Consider the following 17,201-nt stretch of genomic DNA (forward strand, 5'->3'; position numbering starts at 1 on the left):
GACTTAATGACATAATCATTTGCTTCCTTGTGAGAATTCAATACACTTCTTGCTCTGATAGGCAAAATCAAATGATTAATTCTGTAATTTCCACAATGATTTGGGGAGCCAGACATGTTCAAAGCTGCTACATTGATTTGGTAAAATCTCCAGATTTTACCAAATCTGGATCCCTAATCTGGAGATTAGGGTACCCCATCCAACATGGTGGCTTGCAAAACAGTATGAAAGCAGTGATTGACAAGTTCTGACTCCGCCCACTCCAACCTCACTGTCTTTCTAGGTTGATATGCCTACGGTGTTTTTCCACCAACTTGCTGTTGATTGCAAACTCATTTTCCGATTCAAAAACCCTACATAAGCCAAGCACACCACACCTTGACGACAGAAAACAATCAGAAAGAAAACGCCTCCACAATAGCTGTCAATCACTTCTTTCCTCACTATGTTGAACAGGGTACCCTAATCTGAAGTTCAGCCCTTATATGAAATGTAGGGTGACAAGTAAAATGTATGCCAGTAGAATGGCAAACTGGTTTGCAATTCTACTGGCATACTTAAGCTTTCTGCTTCTTGTGCCTCTGCTATATATATACAGGGTGTCTCAAAAATATTGGTACAAACTTTTAGGGGAGGCAGGTAACATCTAAAGGAATGTGAATCGCTAGGAACCCATAACCGGAAACGTCACCGTAAGTCGGTACTCATTCAAGCAGTAGTCGCCTCACGAAGAGCATGCATCGATATACGAACTGTGAGCTGGCAGACATGAACCTAGTGTATGGATTAGTAGAGGGCCCACATGGTGTGCACCCCCATGTAGCACAACATCGCTTCGCAATAAATGTGTGGGCAGGTATTGTCGGTGATTGCTTAGTCGGCCCACACCTGTTACCATCCCACATGAACTCCGCTAAATATCGAATCTTTCTTGAACAAGTTCTACCAGGGTTACTTGACGATGTTCCAGTAAATGTGAGACGCAACATTTGGTTTCAACATGACGGGGCGCTGCCCATTATGGAAGGTGTGTTCGTGACCATTTGAACAGGTGTTTTGGGTGTCGATGGATTGGCTGTGGTGGACCTGTTGCCTGGCCCCCATGCTCACCTGATTTATCGAGCCTTGATTTCTTTCTGTGGGAGGCCCTCAAATCTATCGTGTATGAATCGCTTGTGGAGACGGAAATGGATCTCGTGGCGCGACTCGTCTGCGCTGCTGCTGCTGTCAAAGCAACTCCAGGTGTGTTCGACCATGTCTGCCAATCCATGCTGCATCGGTGTCACACATGCATCGCGTCTCATGGTGGAACCTTCGAGCGTCTGTTGTAACATCATGAAATGCATCCATCTCATACTCCATTGTTAATATTATGTCAAATAAATGTTTGCGACTAATTACTGTCTTGTGTCATTTCTGCTTCTTGTGCCTCTGCTACTACTTTCCCGTGACGTTTCCGGTTATGGGTTCCTATGAGATTCACATTCACTTTGGTTGTTACCTACCTCCCCTAAACGTTTGTACCAATATTTTTGAGAAACCCTGCATATATATATATATATATATATATATATATATATATATATATATATATTTATTTATTTTATACTTTTTATACTTATTTTATACTTTTTTTGTAAAAAAATAGGTGCCGGTACTCATTCTTTGCTATCAAGAAAAATTCTGTGCCGGCACGGGTGACACAGCTGGCACGCAGTGGGTGTTGGTACGCTAGCAGTTGGTACGCTATATCCGATACTGAATCTCGACCATTAATTTTATTAACACACATTTTATTAAGCATAAATTTATTATACAAGTATATTAAAAATAAGTCAAAGGTGAGTCTTATTTAATAAATAAAAAATAATAAGTAAAATGTAAAAATACGGTAAGTACCAAGTAAAAAAATAAGTGAAAATAATTTCATAATGAAGTTTTGGTCGCGATTCAGAAACGGGTACCCCTTCCAGACTGCTAGCGATACCGCCGTGATTGACGGGTGCTGACTCCGCCCATTGTCACGTGATCTACTTAATAGATGGAGCAGCTGGCATGGCTGACACCAACTGCGTGTCACCCGTGCCGGTACGCCGTACCGTTGCGTACCGTCACAAAAAAAGCCTATGACCATTATTGGCTTCATGGTAGTCTGTCGATATTGGTCAGTCTATTATTTTGATATTTTGTTTTTCTCGTAGTAGTTCTTTTAACCCCTTGGTGATATTTCACGTTTTTCGGAACTGGTACCTTACAAGGGGTGTACCGCTAAATTATGATATAATTGGCATTATTTCAAATTTTATATCGGTTTTATTAATTGGATTTAAAGTGCTAAATTATATATAGGGGACTTTCGGCTACTGTTTGTCTTACCTTTACTTCCCCCTCCCTGTTGGTTTATTTTATTTTACGTTATTTTTATGTTAATTTTCGCTCTACAGTTTTTGCGTACTACTGGCTTATGTTTTATTTTGAATTATCGGATATATATATATATATATATGTGTGTGTGTGTATATATTTGTATATATGTGTGTGTGTGTGTATATATTTGTATATATGTGTGTGTGTGTGTATATATTTGTATATATGTGTGTGTGTGTGTATATATATTTGTATATATGTGTGTGTGTGTGTATATATTTGTATTGTATATAAAATATATATGTATATATTTTATTATAGATTTAGTAAAATAGGTAACATGCTATGTAATCAGTTTTTAAATTAGCTATGTTGGTAAAGGCCGAAATTTCTATATTGGTTCTCTCTTCCTCTTTATTCGAAATAATTGCTTCTTCTAGTTTTCTATATATACGTGGTGTAGCTATCGGTCGGGCTAAATGTCATCCTGCCTGTTAACATCTAAATTATTAACTGCTAAATTATTAACAGCTAATTTACCATTAACTACTTATCAACTTGACCACTAAACTTTTAATATTACTTATTTGACCTTGTTATACAGGCAGATGACAACAGAAACAGATAGCTCTGTTAATTATGGGTGGGATATATTGATTAGCCCTCGATAAAGACCCTTTCAATGTATCCTATTACCTATAATTAACAATTGTTATTGTATTATTATAATTACATGTACTGTATTGCTAATTATTATTCTTCACTAGGTTTGGCCACGGAGGCCGGTATCAGCTATTTTAGAGTTACTACAGGTATAATTTGGACTACATTTATATGGTTTAAGTTTTATATTTTCGGCCTTTACCAACACAGCTAACTCAAAAAAGATTAAATAGCATGTAACTATTTTACTAAATCTATAATAATATATTTTCGGCCTTTACCAACATAGCTAATTTAAAATCCGATTAAATAGCATGTTACCTATTTTACTAAATCTACAATAAAATATTACCACGGATGTAAGGTTCAATCTAATACAGATGGCTTTAATCCGATCGGGAAAATATTGCATTATATTATATTACTTTATAAAATATTTTCATATATTGTTCCTATTATATATATATATATATATATATATATATACATACATATATATACATATTATAGTTAGGAAATCTCTGGTTGGGATTGAACGCTAGAGAGATGTGTTAAAAGGCCTAATAGGTCGGGCAAATTTTTGTTGTTATTAAATTTAGATGTGTGGGCTATACGCTAGATGAAAGATAGTAGTGGGAGGGAGGGGGCTGAAGACTGGGGGGGTAGAGTAGAAGTAAGGGGTCGATAGAGGAGTTGACCCCTGCTAGGCAATGTGGCATGCCCATGCCACACCAGAGGGAAGTTTGGATGGCAGGTGGGGCAACGAAGAAAACTTAACCTCCCCTGTCAGGGATAGGATATACAGGTAGAGTGGTGGAGAAGCTGAAGATTGGGGGATGAAAGGCAGAAGTATGGGGACGATAGAGAAGGCAACCCCAGGTGGTCAGTGAGGCAGGCCCATGCTTCACCAGGCGAAGAGATGGGTCGGCAGGGGAGGAAACAGAGCATCTGTCTCCTCTCCCTCCTGCCGGAGATAAGGAATTAAAGATGAATAGCGTTAGGGTACCCCATTCAGATTGCCATATAGCATTTGACAGCGGAGCTGCTGATGGTCCTAGTCCATTCCCAGCAGAGATCAGACCAGAGCGGGATCGTTCATGGAATGGTTCGCTTGTCGGTGTTTGTTGAGTCTTTCTTTTGTCATTTCCCATCCATATGGTATTTGCATCACTGTTGTTTATAGAGTCATTTCTCATTGATTCGACTTTAAATACACCTCAGGGTTTTGTGCTTAAACTCAATGGCCTCCTTGATCATTGGAGTCCATTGAGTTCCAGGCGTCTTCTGTGGAACAGTTGCCTTCGAGGTTTTTTCATTTCCTTATTGTGTCAGTAGTTTGTTGCGGTTCGCTGCGATAAGAGCTCTCTGTCTTGTGAACAGGGCCAGTGCATAGTTGGAGAAAGCCTGATATTCCTCCCTGGTGTCCAAGATGTGGTGCTCCTCGCCGTATGGCAGATACTGTGTTTTGGTGATGAATGCTCTGCGGAGGTTGTCATAGATCTGGCAATCATGCATGAGGTGCCTGCCAGCTCTTCACCCACCCCCCACAGGTGGGATCTTCCTATATTTTGAGTAGGGATTGCTTTGCATTCAAAGCTCTGAGTCCTGCCAGAAGGTATGTTACTTATAGTCCCGGGGAGAACTAGGGTGTGGAGTTTGATAAAACCTGGCTAATGTTGGACAGAAACTTTCTGGTGATATCGCCTTTTTGCGAGGTGGCCCATATATCCTGCCAAACCTGCAGCAAGTGAGCATGCAGCTTTTCTTCTCCATAGTCTTGCTATTGTCAAGGGCTCTTTCTCTGGTCTTCTCTCTTTCTTGGTGTTTTTTTTTCTCTCTCTCTCTCTCTTGTTTATTCCCATTGACTTATGGCCGTATTACTTTTCCTATGATAATTATTCTGAATGAAATGATTGTCGGGCTAGGACAAAATCCGTGCTCTCGGCCCCCAGGGGCTGTATAGCACCTGGAGCTGCAGAGTTGGATCTCGTTGTGCTTAAGATTGAGCGATCACATAGTGTCGACTCAATCCGCGCTATAACCTTTACTAGTTCGTACTTGTTTATACTGGTGTATGAGAATATGGGCAGAGAGAATGAGACAAGATGCAACACATAACAACATTTATTATAACAAAAGAAAACGTGAGAGAATGAGACAAGATGTAACACATAACAACATTTATTATAACAAAAGAAAACGTGAGAGAATGAGACAAGATGTAACACACAACAAGATTTATTATAACAGAAGAAAACGTGTACAGACTTGCACTCCATCTAGTAGATTGTGTAAAAGTAAAGATATGTATATATATATATATTGCTTCAAGGTTTCTGTTCCTAACAACAACATTTATCTGTTTAGGATTTATAATGTTGTATTGGAAAAAACATCTTTATAACATACTGGATTCTAGTATCACTGGAACTATCCATTTATTAGACTTATTATTTGGCCCTGGTTTAACAAGCTACAACGTTCACAAAGCACTTCAACATAGAACAGAACGGTTGGATAACAGAAGAACCTTAGGCAAAGTGCTTTTGGTATTCTTATTACCATACACTATCTTACATTTGTTCTAATGTGAACAGGCCCACTCCCTCTTGTTTCTTATTTCCCACAGCACCTTGCTGTAAGATTCCTGTGTACCACCAACCATGGGAGAAATTCCCTTTCATTGTTAAATTGACAAAGATTAAATATTTAGGAAGGAAGCATTAAAATGGTATCTGTTGATGTTGTTTTCGAGGTTTTCATTCACACAAATGAGATAATGGCTTACCGGTTAAATCTCTTGCTTCACGAAAGGTTATGAGACCTCCTTCCCTCTGGTGGAAACTAGAGTGTGGTCTTCTGAGCCTTCTTTCCTTTGTCTCAGCTCCTCCTCAGCCATTCTTAAGGCTGGAGCGACACCGACTGCTGAATCCTTCACATACAAGACCCTCAGCGTTGGACGATAATGAGACGTTCCACTCTGTTGCCAGTCTCTGTTGTAAAAGCAAGGTCTCCCCCTCGGTACCTCACAGAACCCTTTATATATTAACATTATCTCGTTCTATGTCACAGAGACAAAGTCATCCAAGAATGCCCATTTGCAGTGACTCTACCATTTTTGGTAATCGTCCCCACAAAAACAACTGGATATCCCCGTCTCCACTGTAGCAATCCCTGTCTCCACTTTTTATTACCATTGTGGGCGTGGGAACTGAGATGCTCTCCTCTCCTTCCGCTCTGTTGGTGAGAGGCCAATGACAGAGAACTAGGGCGAGGAATTGCATAATATATGACCATACACACACTCTCTCCCTGGAAAATAAGTTTCTCCTCCCTTATTTATTAAACACAAGTTCCAAATGAATAGCGTTTTATAATTTTACCCTAAAGATTCCCAAGGTACGATTCTAACAATAGAACAGTTGATTTTGGGTATACCGAAGAGTTTTAAAGAAGCATGGTTTTAATAATTTAAAATATACTAAGATACTGTTAATTATTTAGTAGTTAATTAACTCCGCCTGATTATTGAGAGATACAAAACTCTAGGTCTAACACTATTGGTGATGTCAGTGGTGAATCCCAAATATGTCTGTGGGATCCCCTTGTTCGGGTGGTGAGGCCCCGTTGAATGATCTCTGTCCAGTGGAAGGACGCCAGCAAGGACTTGCAGGGCATGCGTGCTCACTGTGCTACAAGCTCAAGGTATCGAGCTTGCAGGATAAATGGAGGTATTGTGAAAATATTGTAATGTGAACTCAATAACACATTTTTTTTTTTTTTTTGGTAATTCGTTCCAAGAAGTTGAAATTTTTGCCACATAACTAACCTGTTTATCTCTCTCTCTAAAAGGTTATTTTTATAATGGAAATTGCACTACACTTTCATCGTTATCATATGTTCCGTTATAAGAATCAATTTTGAATGCCTTTGTGATATTTTTCTAAAACACATTTCTAGAGGTCACTACCATAAAACAATAAAAACAATTTTGCACTTTCCGGTTTATTGGGCTTTTCTGTTAGTGCAATCTATTATAAACGGGTAGTAAACTCGATCCTATTGCATTTGTGATAATACCGATAACTGGAATTCTGTGGGTTTTTACGTTATGGTATTATGGTTAAATGAGTTCCCCTTCACTGAAATCGTCAATCATATAAAAAACATAAATTTTCAGAATCTTCTCTTCATTCCTATTTACTGATTACAATGGTGCCTACGCACTGCTGGGCAGGAGCAGCAGTGCGTAGCACACGCTTCTTTAGCATTAGCATTAGCATTAGTAGAGGCATTTGATGCAAGAAAGCAAGCTTATGCAGCATCAGCCAAAAAAAAAAAAAAAAAAAAAAAAAGTAACATAAATAAATAAAAATAACCACTTCCACTTCACCCCTCTGTTCGTTCGAAATACCTGTCCAGCTGAGCCTTAAACTTATTTAGGCTATCAACTTCCACGACAAGGGATGGAAGTCTGTTCCACCCACCAACCACCCGCTGGCTAAAGGCAAATTTCCGCACATCTATCCTACATCTGTCTTTCCTCAATTTGAATTTATGCCCTCTCAGGTGATTTTTCTGAGCTAGAGGAAGAATCCCATCAGCATTGAGCATGCTCAAACCATTCAAGGCTTTGTACACCTCTATCAGATCACCCCGCTGGTGCCTAGTTTCCAGACACTGTAATTTGCAAAACTTAAGCCTTTCTTCGTAAGAGAACCCCTTTGTCCCATTCACCAATCTAGTTGCCCTTCTCTGTACTCGTTCCAGCAGCTCTACATCCTTCCTGAAATGAGGCCTCCAGACCTGTATACAGTACTCTAGGTGTGGCCTGACCATTGCCTTATACAAGGGAATAATCACCTCCTTATCCCTGCTAGAAAAATTCCTATATATCATTGACAATACACCATGAGCTACTCTTGCAGCTCGTCTGCACTGCTCAGAGAACTTCATATCTGCCTGCACCACCACCCCCAGGTCCCTTTCATTCTCTACCACTGTCAGTGTAGTACCACAGAGTTGATACGTTGCTCTGGGGTTGCTGTTTCCCATATGTAGTACTTTACATTTGTCAATGTTAAACTTCATTTGCCACCTCGAAGCCCATCTGCTCAACCTTTCCAAATCCTGTTGCAGCAGCATAGTGTCAGTAGTGTCCTTGACAACCCTGCCAACCTTCGTATCGTCTGCAAACTTGGACATTAAGCCTGATATACCATCATCAATATCATTTATAAATACAGAAAACAATAAAGGCCCCAATACTGAACCCTGAGGGACTCCACTAATAACATTAGTCCACGATGAGCAGTGTCCATTGATTACCACTCTCTGTCTTCTCCCTCTCAACCACCCCTTTATCCATAGCAGCAACTTGCCTCCAATGCCACACTGCTCCAATTTGTGCAGCAGTCTTCCATGTGCAACAGTATCAAAAGCCTTTCTAAGATCCAAGTATATAATATCAAAGTTATTCCCTGCATCCAGTTCTTTTGTGACTGCATCATAGTATCCAATCAAATTGGTCAGGCAAGACTTCCCCTTAACAAAACCATGCTGTGTCCTAGCTATAACTGAAGTCTTGTCTAGATGATCCTGCAGTGCTTCTTTCACCAGTGCCTCCATTAATTTTCCGGGAACAGAAGTTAAACTCACAGGTCTATAATTACTTGTGTCAGCCTTTGATCCCCCTTTGTGAATTGGGGTCACATTTGCACATCTCCAGTCAATGGGTACCTCCCCTGAGTCCAAGGAAGCTCTCATAATTATGGCTAAGGGTTTGCTTACCTCCTTTGCTGCCTCCTTTAATATAACTGGATAGATCCCATCCACCCCAGGTGCCTTTCTTGTGTTTATCTTCAACAATTTCTCCTCCACTTTGCTCTCAGTTATTACAAGATTCTCTAGCTTACTGCTAGAGTTGAATACACCTCTGGCATTCCCCTCGCTGAATAACTCCTCATGTGTGAATGTCGATGCAAAATATTCATTTAGTTTGTTAGCTACCCGAGCAGGGTCATCAACAGTTGACCCATCGATCTCAAGTGGACCAATCTGATTCATCCCCTTCCTTCTAGAGTTTACATAAGTAAAGAACTCTTTGCTGTTTTTCTTCGCATCCCTTGCCAAGGATCTCTCGTAATCTGCCTTCGCCTGCCTAACCTCCTTTGTAACTTGGTTACAGATCAACTTGTATCTATCATAGGCGTCCGTGTCACGTGTTAATTTGTATGTATCCCATGCATTTTTCTTCTCTGCCATATGCCTCATTAGTTCATCTGACAACCATTTAGGCCTAAACCTTGAACAATATTTCTTAGTTGGTATGTAAAGCCTAGTAGCTTCCACGATAAGTTCTTTGAATGCTTCCCATTTTGAATTTGCTGTTGGCAATATCATCAGTTGATCCCACTGTATAGAATTTAAATACTGTCTCAGTCCATTGTAGTCGCCTTTACGAAAGCAATACCCCTTCCCTTTACCCCTAATGGTAGTTACCTCTTTGAGTAACTCCCACTTCAGCACACTGTGATCACTGCCACCAAGTGGTTCATTTATCTGCAGATTCTTAATGCATGAAGAATCACTACTGATAATCAAATCAAGAGTATTACTCCCTCTAGTTGCCTCCCGAACATGCTGATGTAGAAAACAATCATCCAATAAATCCACAAAAGCCTTGCTACTGTGTGAGTGACCAGCCCCCAAATTCCAGTCAATATCTGGGAAATTAAAATCCCCCATTATAAGACTCTCTGATTTACTGGCCCACTCTATTTCTCCGAACAGTTTCTTATTATACTCATCAGAGTCATTAGGCCTATAGCACACTCCTACTCTCAATTTTGATCTCCCAATGCTTATGTCACACCAAACTGACTCGACACTGCACTGTCCAGCGATGTCGACTGGCTTCACTTCCTTGGATTTTATGTGTTTTTTAACTAATAGCATAACCCCTCCTCCCTTCCTATCCTGTCTATCCTTTCTGTAGACATTGTACTCCCCAAATTCCAGTTCTGCATTTCTTATATCTGTGTGACACCACGTCTCTGAAATCCCCACAATATCTGCCTTTGATGTTTTGAGCAATACCTCAAATTCATCAAATTTATTTACTAAACTCCTAGCATTGGTGTACACACAAGTATACATGCACCTGTTCTTTTTCTTAGCTACCCTAACACAACCCATGTGTTTACTTGTACCCCAATGATTCCCAGCAGTCTCTGAAATATCCTGCATCTTATTTTCCAGGCTGCGGCTCATTCCAATAGAAGCAGTGCAAGAATCACTTTCACCTCTGCCAGTGGCTACTGTTAATCTATTAGTCCTTGTATCCCCCCAATCATGGACTCGAACCCCATTCTTGATCAGACTGGGGTTCGAGTCCATGACCACCAAATACGGAGGATGCGAAATGTCAGGAAATTACCACCGCATATCCCCGGAGCAATATGGCCTTAGTTGCTAATGCTCCTAAAAACCAAATAACAACAACAACTTATTACAACGGTGAAGGGAAAAGGACCAATGGAAAGTGCAAGTGCTGGCAGTGCTAGGAAACGAAACAAAATTGATTTAGAAATGAAGATGATTAATTAAGAATTACAAAGCAGGACAAAAGTTGTCATCTGTTGCACAGAATTGGGTCTCGCTGCTTCAACAGCAAATACTATTTTAACGGGACAGTGCGTGTATAAAAGAACATGTTAAAGGATCAATGCATTTAAGATCAACAGTGATTAAAAAACAGCATTCGGGTGCTATATTGAAGATATTAATAATATGGATGGAAAATCATTCAGAATCAAGTGCCCCTAAGTCCAATGTCCATTCAAGCAAAAGCAAGAAGTATTTATGAAGATATTAAGGATAAGTACGGCGAACCCCAAGCCAAGTTCTTGGCAAGCTATGGGTGGTTTAATAGGTTCAAGCATCGCGCTAGTTTGTAAAACATTAAAGTATGCGGTGAAGTCGCCAGTGCCGATTCTGCAGCTGCAGAGAAATTTTGGGTTGGAAAAAACCCCTTCTAAATCTCCACAGCCTTCAACTTAGCGGCATGCTTATCAGCTGGAGAGTTAATTCTGGCAACGATTCTCAAAAGGTAAAACTTTCTGAACGTTATTGCCTGTCTCCTCTCTCATTTTGTAATTTTATAATTTTGAAATTTTTGTAATTTTGTACACTTTTATAATTTTTCCTACACATGAGATAAAAAAAATTAAATAAGTAATTCTATTTACATGTTTGTTGAACATTTCTTTTTTGCTTCAATCAAATTTGAGTGCTGCACAAACATTTAGGAAAATTCCGACTTACGTAGAGTTCCGCGCGAATGCAACCCTTACGTGAGGCGGGGAGTAGCAGTATATACTTTTAGTTTCAACAATTTTCATTCTGCTTTCTTCCCAGTTATCACAAAATCATTTAGCCCCCAATTATAACTTAACATTAGCATTGGTAGAGGCATGCGATGCAAGGAAGCAAGCTTATATAGCATCAGCCAAAAAAAAAAAAAAAAAACAACCCTTCCCAATTCAAGCAGCCATTCACTTCAAAATTTTGTCTAGTTCAGTCTTGAATTTATTTAACCTGTCAAATTCCACAATGACAGATGGCAGTTTGTTCCAGCAATCAACCACCCTCTGGCTAGGGACTCACATCTGGTGAGTATGGGCTTGGCACACCCAGGGCCCTGAGCTGGACATCATCATTCTTCTCTTCCTTGGTGATTCCCTTTTCTCTCTCTCTCTCTCTCACTCAGGGTAGTTCAGAAATTTTTTTTTTTTTTTTTTTTTTTTTGGCTGGTGCAGCATAAGCCTCAGGCTTCCTTGCACCATATGGCTAATAATAATAAAGGCAAATTTCCACACATCTATTCTATAACTGTCTTTCCTCCATTTGAATTTATGCCCCCTCAAGTGCAGAATCTGAGCAAGAGGAAGAATTCTGTCAGCATTGAGCTTGCCCAAACCATTCAAGGCTTTATACACTTCAATCAGATCACCTCTCAGGTGTCTAGTCTCCAGATGCTGTAATTTGCAGAACTTAAGACTATCTTGGTAACAGGAACCCTTTGTTCCACTCACTAATCTTGTTGTCTCAGAGCTCATTCTAGTAGCTCAACATCTTTCCTAAAATGAGGCCTCCAGACATGTATGCAGTACTCCAGTTATGGCCTGACCATTGCCATTACCTTATACAAGATAATGACCTCTTTATCCCTGCTAGCAAAATTCCTATATATCATTGACAAGACCCATGAGCCACTTTTTCAGCCTGTCAGCACTGCTCAGAAAACTTCATAACTGATTGCAAAATTACTCCCAGGTCTTTTTCATTTTCTACCACCCTACATGTCGTACTACACAGTTGGTATGTTTCTCAGGGATTACTGCTATCCGTATGCAGTACTTTGCATTTGTCAATGTTAAACTTCATTGCCACCTGTCAGAGGCGCTTCCGTAGCCAGGTGGGAAGGAGCAGCAGTGCGTAGCACACGCTTCTTGATTAGACCGGGGTTCGAGCCCGTCACCACCAAATACGGAGGATACGGAAAGGTCAGGGAATGACCACCGCATATTCCCGGAGCAATATGGCCTTAGTTGCTAATGCTCCTAAAAACCAAAAAGAATAAAAAAATAACAGCCACCTGTCAGCCCATCTGCTCAACTTTTCTAGATCCTGTTTACCATCCTTACTGTCATTAACAATTCTACAAACCTTTGTATCATCTGCAAACTTGGACCTTAAGCCTGATATACCTTCATCATTGATAAATATAGAAAACAATGGGCCGAACACTGAACTTTGGGGAACTCCACTAATGACATTAGTCCACGAACAGCAGTGTCCATTGATTATCACTCTGTCTTCTCCCACTCAACCATTCTTTTATCTGTTGTAGCAACTTGCCCTTAACTAATATCATAATGCTCCAATTTGTACAGTAGTCTTCCATTAATCCCAGGGGCTCACATCTGGTGAGTAAGGACTTGGCACACCCAGGGCCCTGGATATCATCATTCTTCTCTTTCATGGTGATTCCCTTCTACTTCTGACCCCTGTACTCTCTCTCTCTCTCTCTCTCTCTCTCGTTCTCTCTTAGGATAACTCAGAAATTTTTTTTGGCTGGTGCAGCAAAAGCCTCAAGTTTTCTTGCACCATATGGCTAATAATAATGATAATAACATTGGCAAGGAGCCCAGGTGCTTCTGTAGCCAGGTAGCTAGGAGCAGCAATGTGTAGCACACGCTTCTTGATTAGACCGGGGTTCGAGCCCATGACCACCAAATACGGAGGATGCGGAAAGGTCAGGGAATGACTACCGCACATCCCCAGAGCAATATGGCCTTAGTTGCTAATGCTCTTAATAACAAACAAACGAACCATAATAATGGTAATTATTGAAGACAAGGAGCCCAGAGTGTTTGATGACATATGTCAATGATGCCACCAATCTCAGAAACTCAATCTCAGAAACACATCACTGCAGGATGCAAGGTGATCACCCAGACTGCGTGCACTCATAGACATAACCAGGTAGCCAGGATAATACATCAGAAGCTATCAAGGAAATACCAGTTGATCAAAGAAAGTGTACCGTACTACAATTACAAACCCAGGCAGTACTAGAGACTCTAATCCACAAGCTGTGCCATAATAACAGACAAGACAATCCCGCACAACAGACCGGACATAACCCTTGTAGATAAGTAGGAAAAGGCTACCTATCTGATTAACATAGTGGTACCCAACACTAGCAACATGCAGAAAACCCATGGGGAAAAAAATCAGGAAGTACACGAACCTAAGACAGGAGGTCAGAGTCAGAGACATATGGCATTTGCAACAAGTTACAACCATCCTGATCATCCTGTCAACTACAGGTATAGTGCCAAAGACACTACATAACAGCCTAGCACCAATAGATCTCCCAGAAAACACCTGAGTTGAAGGAAGCTTTCATAATTAGGCTAAGGATTTGCTTACTTCCTTTGCTGCTTCATTTGATATAACTGGATAGATCACGTCCACCCCAGGTGCCTTTCTTATGTTCAGTTTCAACAATTTCTCCTCCACTTTGCTCTCAGTTATTACAAAATCATTTAGCTCCCTGCCAGAGTTTGATAAGCCTCTGGCCTTGACTTCTTCCTCATGTGTGAGTGTTTTTCTTCAACAGTTTCTGTTCCGCTTTGCTCTAAGTTATTAGAAAATCATTTAGCTCATTGCCAGAGTTTAATACACCTCTGGCTTTCCCCTGAATAGCTCCTCGTGTAAATGTAGATGCAAAATACTCATTCAGTTTTTCAGCTACCTCAGCAGGTTCATCAACAATCGCACCTTCGATTTCAAGTGGAGCAATCTGATTCATTCCCTTCCTTCTAGAGTTTACATAAGTAAAGAATCTTTACTGTTTTTCTTTGCACCCTTTGATTTCTTGTAATCTGCATTTGCTTGCCTAACGTCCTTTGTGACTTGATTACAGAGAATCTTATCATAGGCCTAAACCTTGGCCTATGATAAGCCTAAAATAGGCCTAAACCTTGAACAGTTTTTCATGGTTTGTGTGAAAAGCCTAGTAGCTTCCAAGATTAATTCCTTGAATGCTTCCCATTTAGAATTTGCTGTTGGTAACATCATGAGTTGATCCCACTGTATAGAATTTTAAAAATCTCTGAGACCACTTTGCTCACCTTTATGAAAGCAAAAACCCTTCCCTTTACCCCTTACATCTTTAAGTAAATCCCATATCAGTACGCTGTGATCATTGCCACCTAGTGGTTCCTTTATCTGTAGATTTTTAACATGAAGAATCACTGCTGATAATCAGATCAAGAGTATGACTCCCTTTGGTTGCCTCTCAAACATGAAAATGTCAATTATACCATATTGATAGTAGGTTAATTAAATTAACAATGATTGATAATCTCTACAAAGAGATCACAATTATCTTTGTTCTTTTCTCTAAACAGATCTATGATCTGTTGAAAGTAACAAATGTTATTATCTCTAAAATAATTTAAAGATAATAGCAGATTATTGACGCTATTATCTTTAAATAATAGCTTACAATCTATATTTTGCCTATTAAATACATTTAATGGTTTTTTTTCATTATTATTATTAATATCCATATGATGCAAGGAAGTCTGAGGCTTATGCTGCACCAGAAAAAAAAAGTTCCCGAGTAACCCTGAGAGAGAGAGAGAGAGAGAGAGAGAGAGAGAGAGAGAGAGAGAGAGAGAGTCAGTCAAAAGTAGAAGGGAATCAACAAGAAAGAGAAGAATGATGATATCCAGCTCAGGACCCTGGGTGTGCCAAGCCCATACTCACCAGATGTGAGCCCCTGGGGTTAACCGTACTCTTATCTCCTCGGGTTTGGTGGACCCAGTTCAACATCTTAATTGTAATAAATTTATAAAAACATAAAAATAATTTAGTAGTTTTAAAATACTACATTTTTATTTTGTATATTAGTGTAGTATTTGTAATCATGTTATAATTCTGCTTCTCTTTGAAGCTGCCAGTGTAAAAGAGATGCTAAGCATTTTTAATTCTACCTTCTAATTCACATTTGTTTTTGGTTAATTATAATTAACTAATCAAAAAGAGTTGCAGATTATCAAAAATTGCACCATAGGATATAAATTTTTGAATATTTTTAGAAAATTTTATGTTATTTCTAAAACTTTCAGTGGATGGGATATGAGAAATTTGGTGAACTCTGTCAGGTATATTGGAATGATATAGTGGTGGCATACAGACAAAGATTTTAACTTAAAATAGTAAACAGTATTGAATTTTTTTTCTGCTGCTTTTTAATGAATAAGTAGAATAGCTATATTAATGTTCCCATCAAGATTATAAATGCTTTAATTTTCAATCCAGACTCGACATCTTTTCTCTGCTGATACTCCTCAGGAGATGCATGATTGGATACGTATCATAAAAAGGGCAGTTAAGGATGCACAAAACAGCAGATGCAGAGAAAACCATGTAAGACAGTATCTACAAAACAAACCCGATATGGACACGCCTAACCCAAAAAGAGAAGTGAGTGTTAAACAGTGTATTAGTTTTTAACTGTGAACAATAATTAAACTCTTTCATGAATTTGGTAATAACTTTTTTTTAAAAAAATAAAAGCTAATAAAAAAAATATATATAAATCCACAAAGTAATCCACAAAGGGCAGGTCAATGCATACACTCAACAACTTCTCTATATCTCCTTGTTCCCCAGCCATTCTCTCAAAAACGTTTAGTAACCACTGGTGTATAGTGTTGATTGTCAAGTGGCACCAGGAGGCCCAACTCCACGTTTGTATATTCTCTGTATACTCTAGGGCCCTAAGGGAAAAAAAAAAAAAAAAAGTGAAAAAGGGAGTGGAGGAGACAGATAAGGGGATAAAGATAAAGAAGGTGGATTGTAGGAAGCCTTTCTATCTGGAAATAGGAAGTTAAAGGGACAGAGGGCTCCCCATTCCATCCTCCACGAGGGCGGGGGGGGACTGTAAAGAGCAGGAAGAGATTGTGATGGTAGAGTCCGCCAGACAAAAAGGTTGGGATGGAAGGTGGGGTAGGGAGATAGGGATTGTAGAGGATTAAAAATCATAGGGCAAGGATGCCCTATGTGGGTGGAGGAGATCGCACTATGGACATGCAGTGCTTTTCTTGTTACTAATTCCACACTGGCCGGGCCAGCTGGAATTGGGGTCAGCAAACCCATGTCTCAAAAGAAGGGATATGATATCAGCATGGAAGGGAAGGGGGTTTCCTGGTAGGTCTGATTTACACTGCAGTCTAATTTGGGGAGGCCTGTTAGAACAACAGACACTCTACATGCACTCTGCCTATTTGCGCACCTGTCATACTTATATTTACACAATCACACTTTTTTTTTTTAACAGTATAATATGTACAGAAAGGACAGACAGGATGGGGGGGGCAATTATGCTCTTAGTTAAGAGGCATGTTAAATCTAAGGCACTGCATCCACTTCACATGAATGGCTAATCTAATGTTGAGTCAGTTTTGTGTGACATGAGTTCTGCGAAAACAAAAAATGATAGTAGGAATGTGTTAGTTAGAATGAGCCAGTAAATTAGAATGTTTCATCATGGGGATTGTAACTTCTGGATATTGATAGGAATTTGTGCGTTG

General features: G+C 39.7%; 1 protein-coding gene across 2 annotated transcripts in view; it reads left to right on the forward strand.

Annotated features, from left to right (window-relative positions):
* The window catches only part of LOC150089273 (uncharacterized), a 192,331-nt gene that overhangs the window by 58,225 nt on the left and 116,905 nt on the right, over window positions 1-17,201 (forward strand). Inside the window, exons 1-2 of one of the 2 annotated variants that reach the window (XM_090368458.1) lie at window positions 2,014-2,164; window positions 15,928-16,092. In XM_090368458.1, the coding sequence (XP_090224584.1) occupies window positions 2,042-2,164; window positions 15,928-16,092 (288 nt within the window). In that variant the 5' untranslated portion in view covers window positions 2,014-2,041. Of the gene's footprint in view, window positions 1-2,013; window positions 2,165-15,927; window positions 16,093-17,201 lie in introns of those variants that run through there. The other variant, XM_090368457.1, reaches the window with a different exon arrangement.

Source organism: Mastigoproctus giganteus, chromosome 2, assembly GCF_048544385.1.
Source record: "Mastigoproctus giganteus isolate SK-2022 chromosome 2, ASM4854438v1, whole genome shotgun sequence".
NCBI lineage: Eukaryota > Metazoa > Arthropoda > Arachnida > Uropygi > Thelyphonidae > Mastigoproctus > Mastigoproctus giganteus.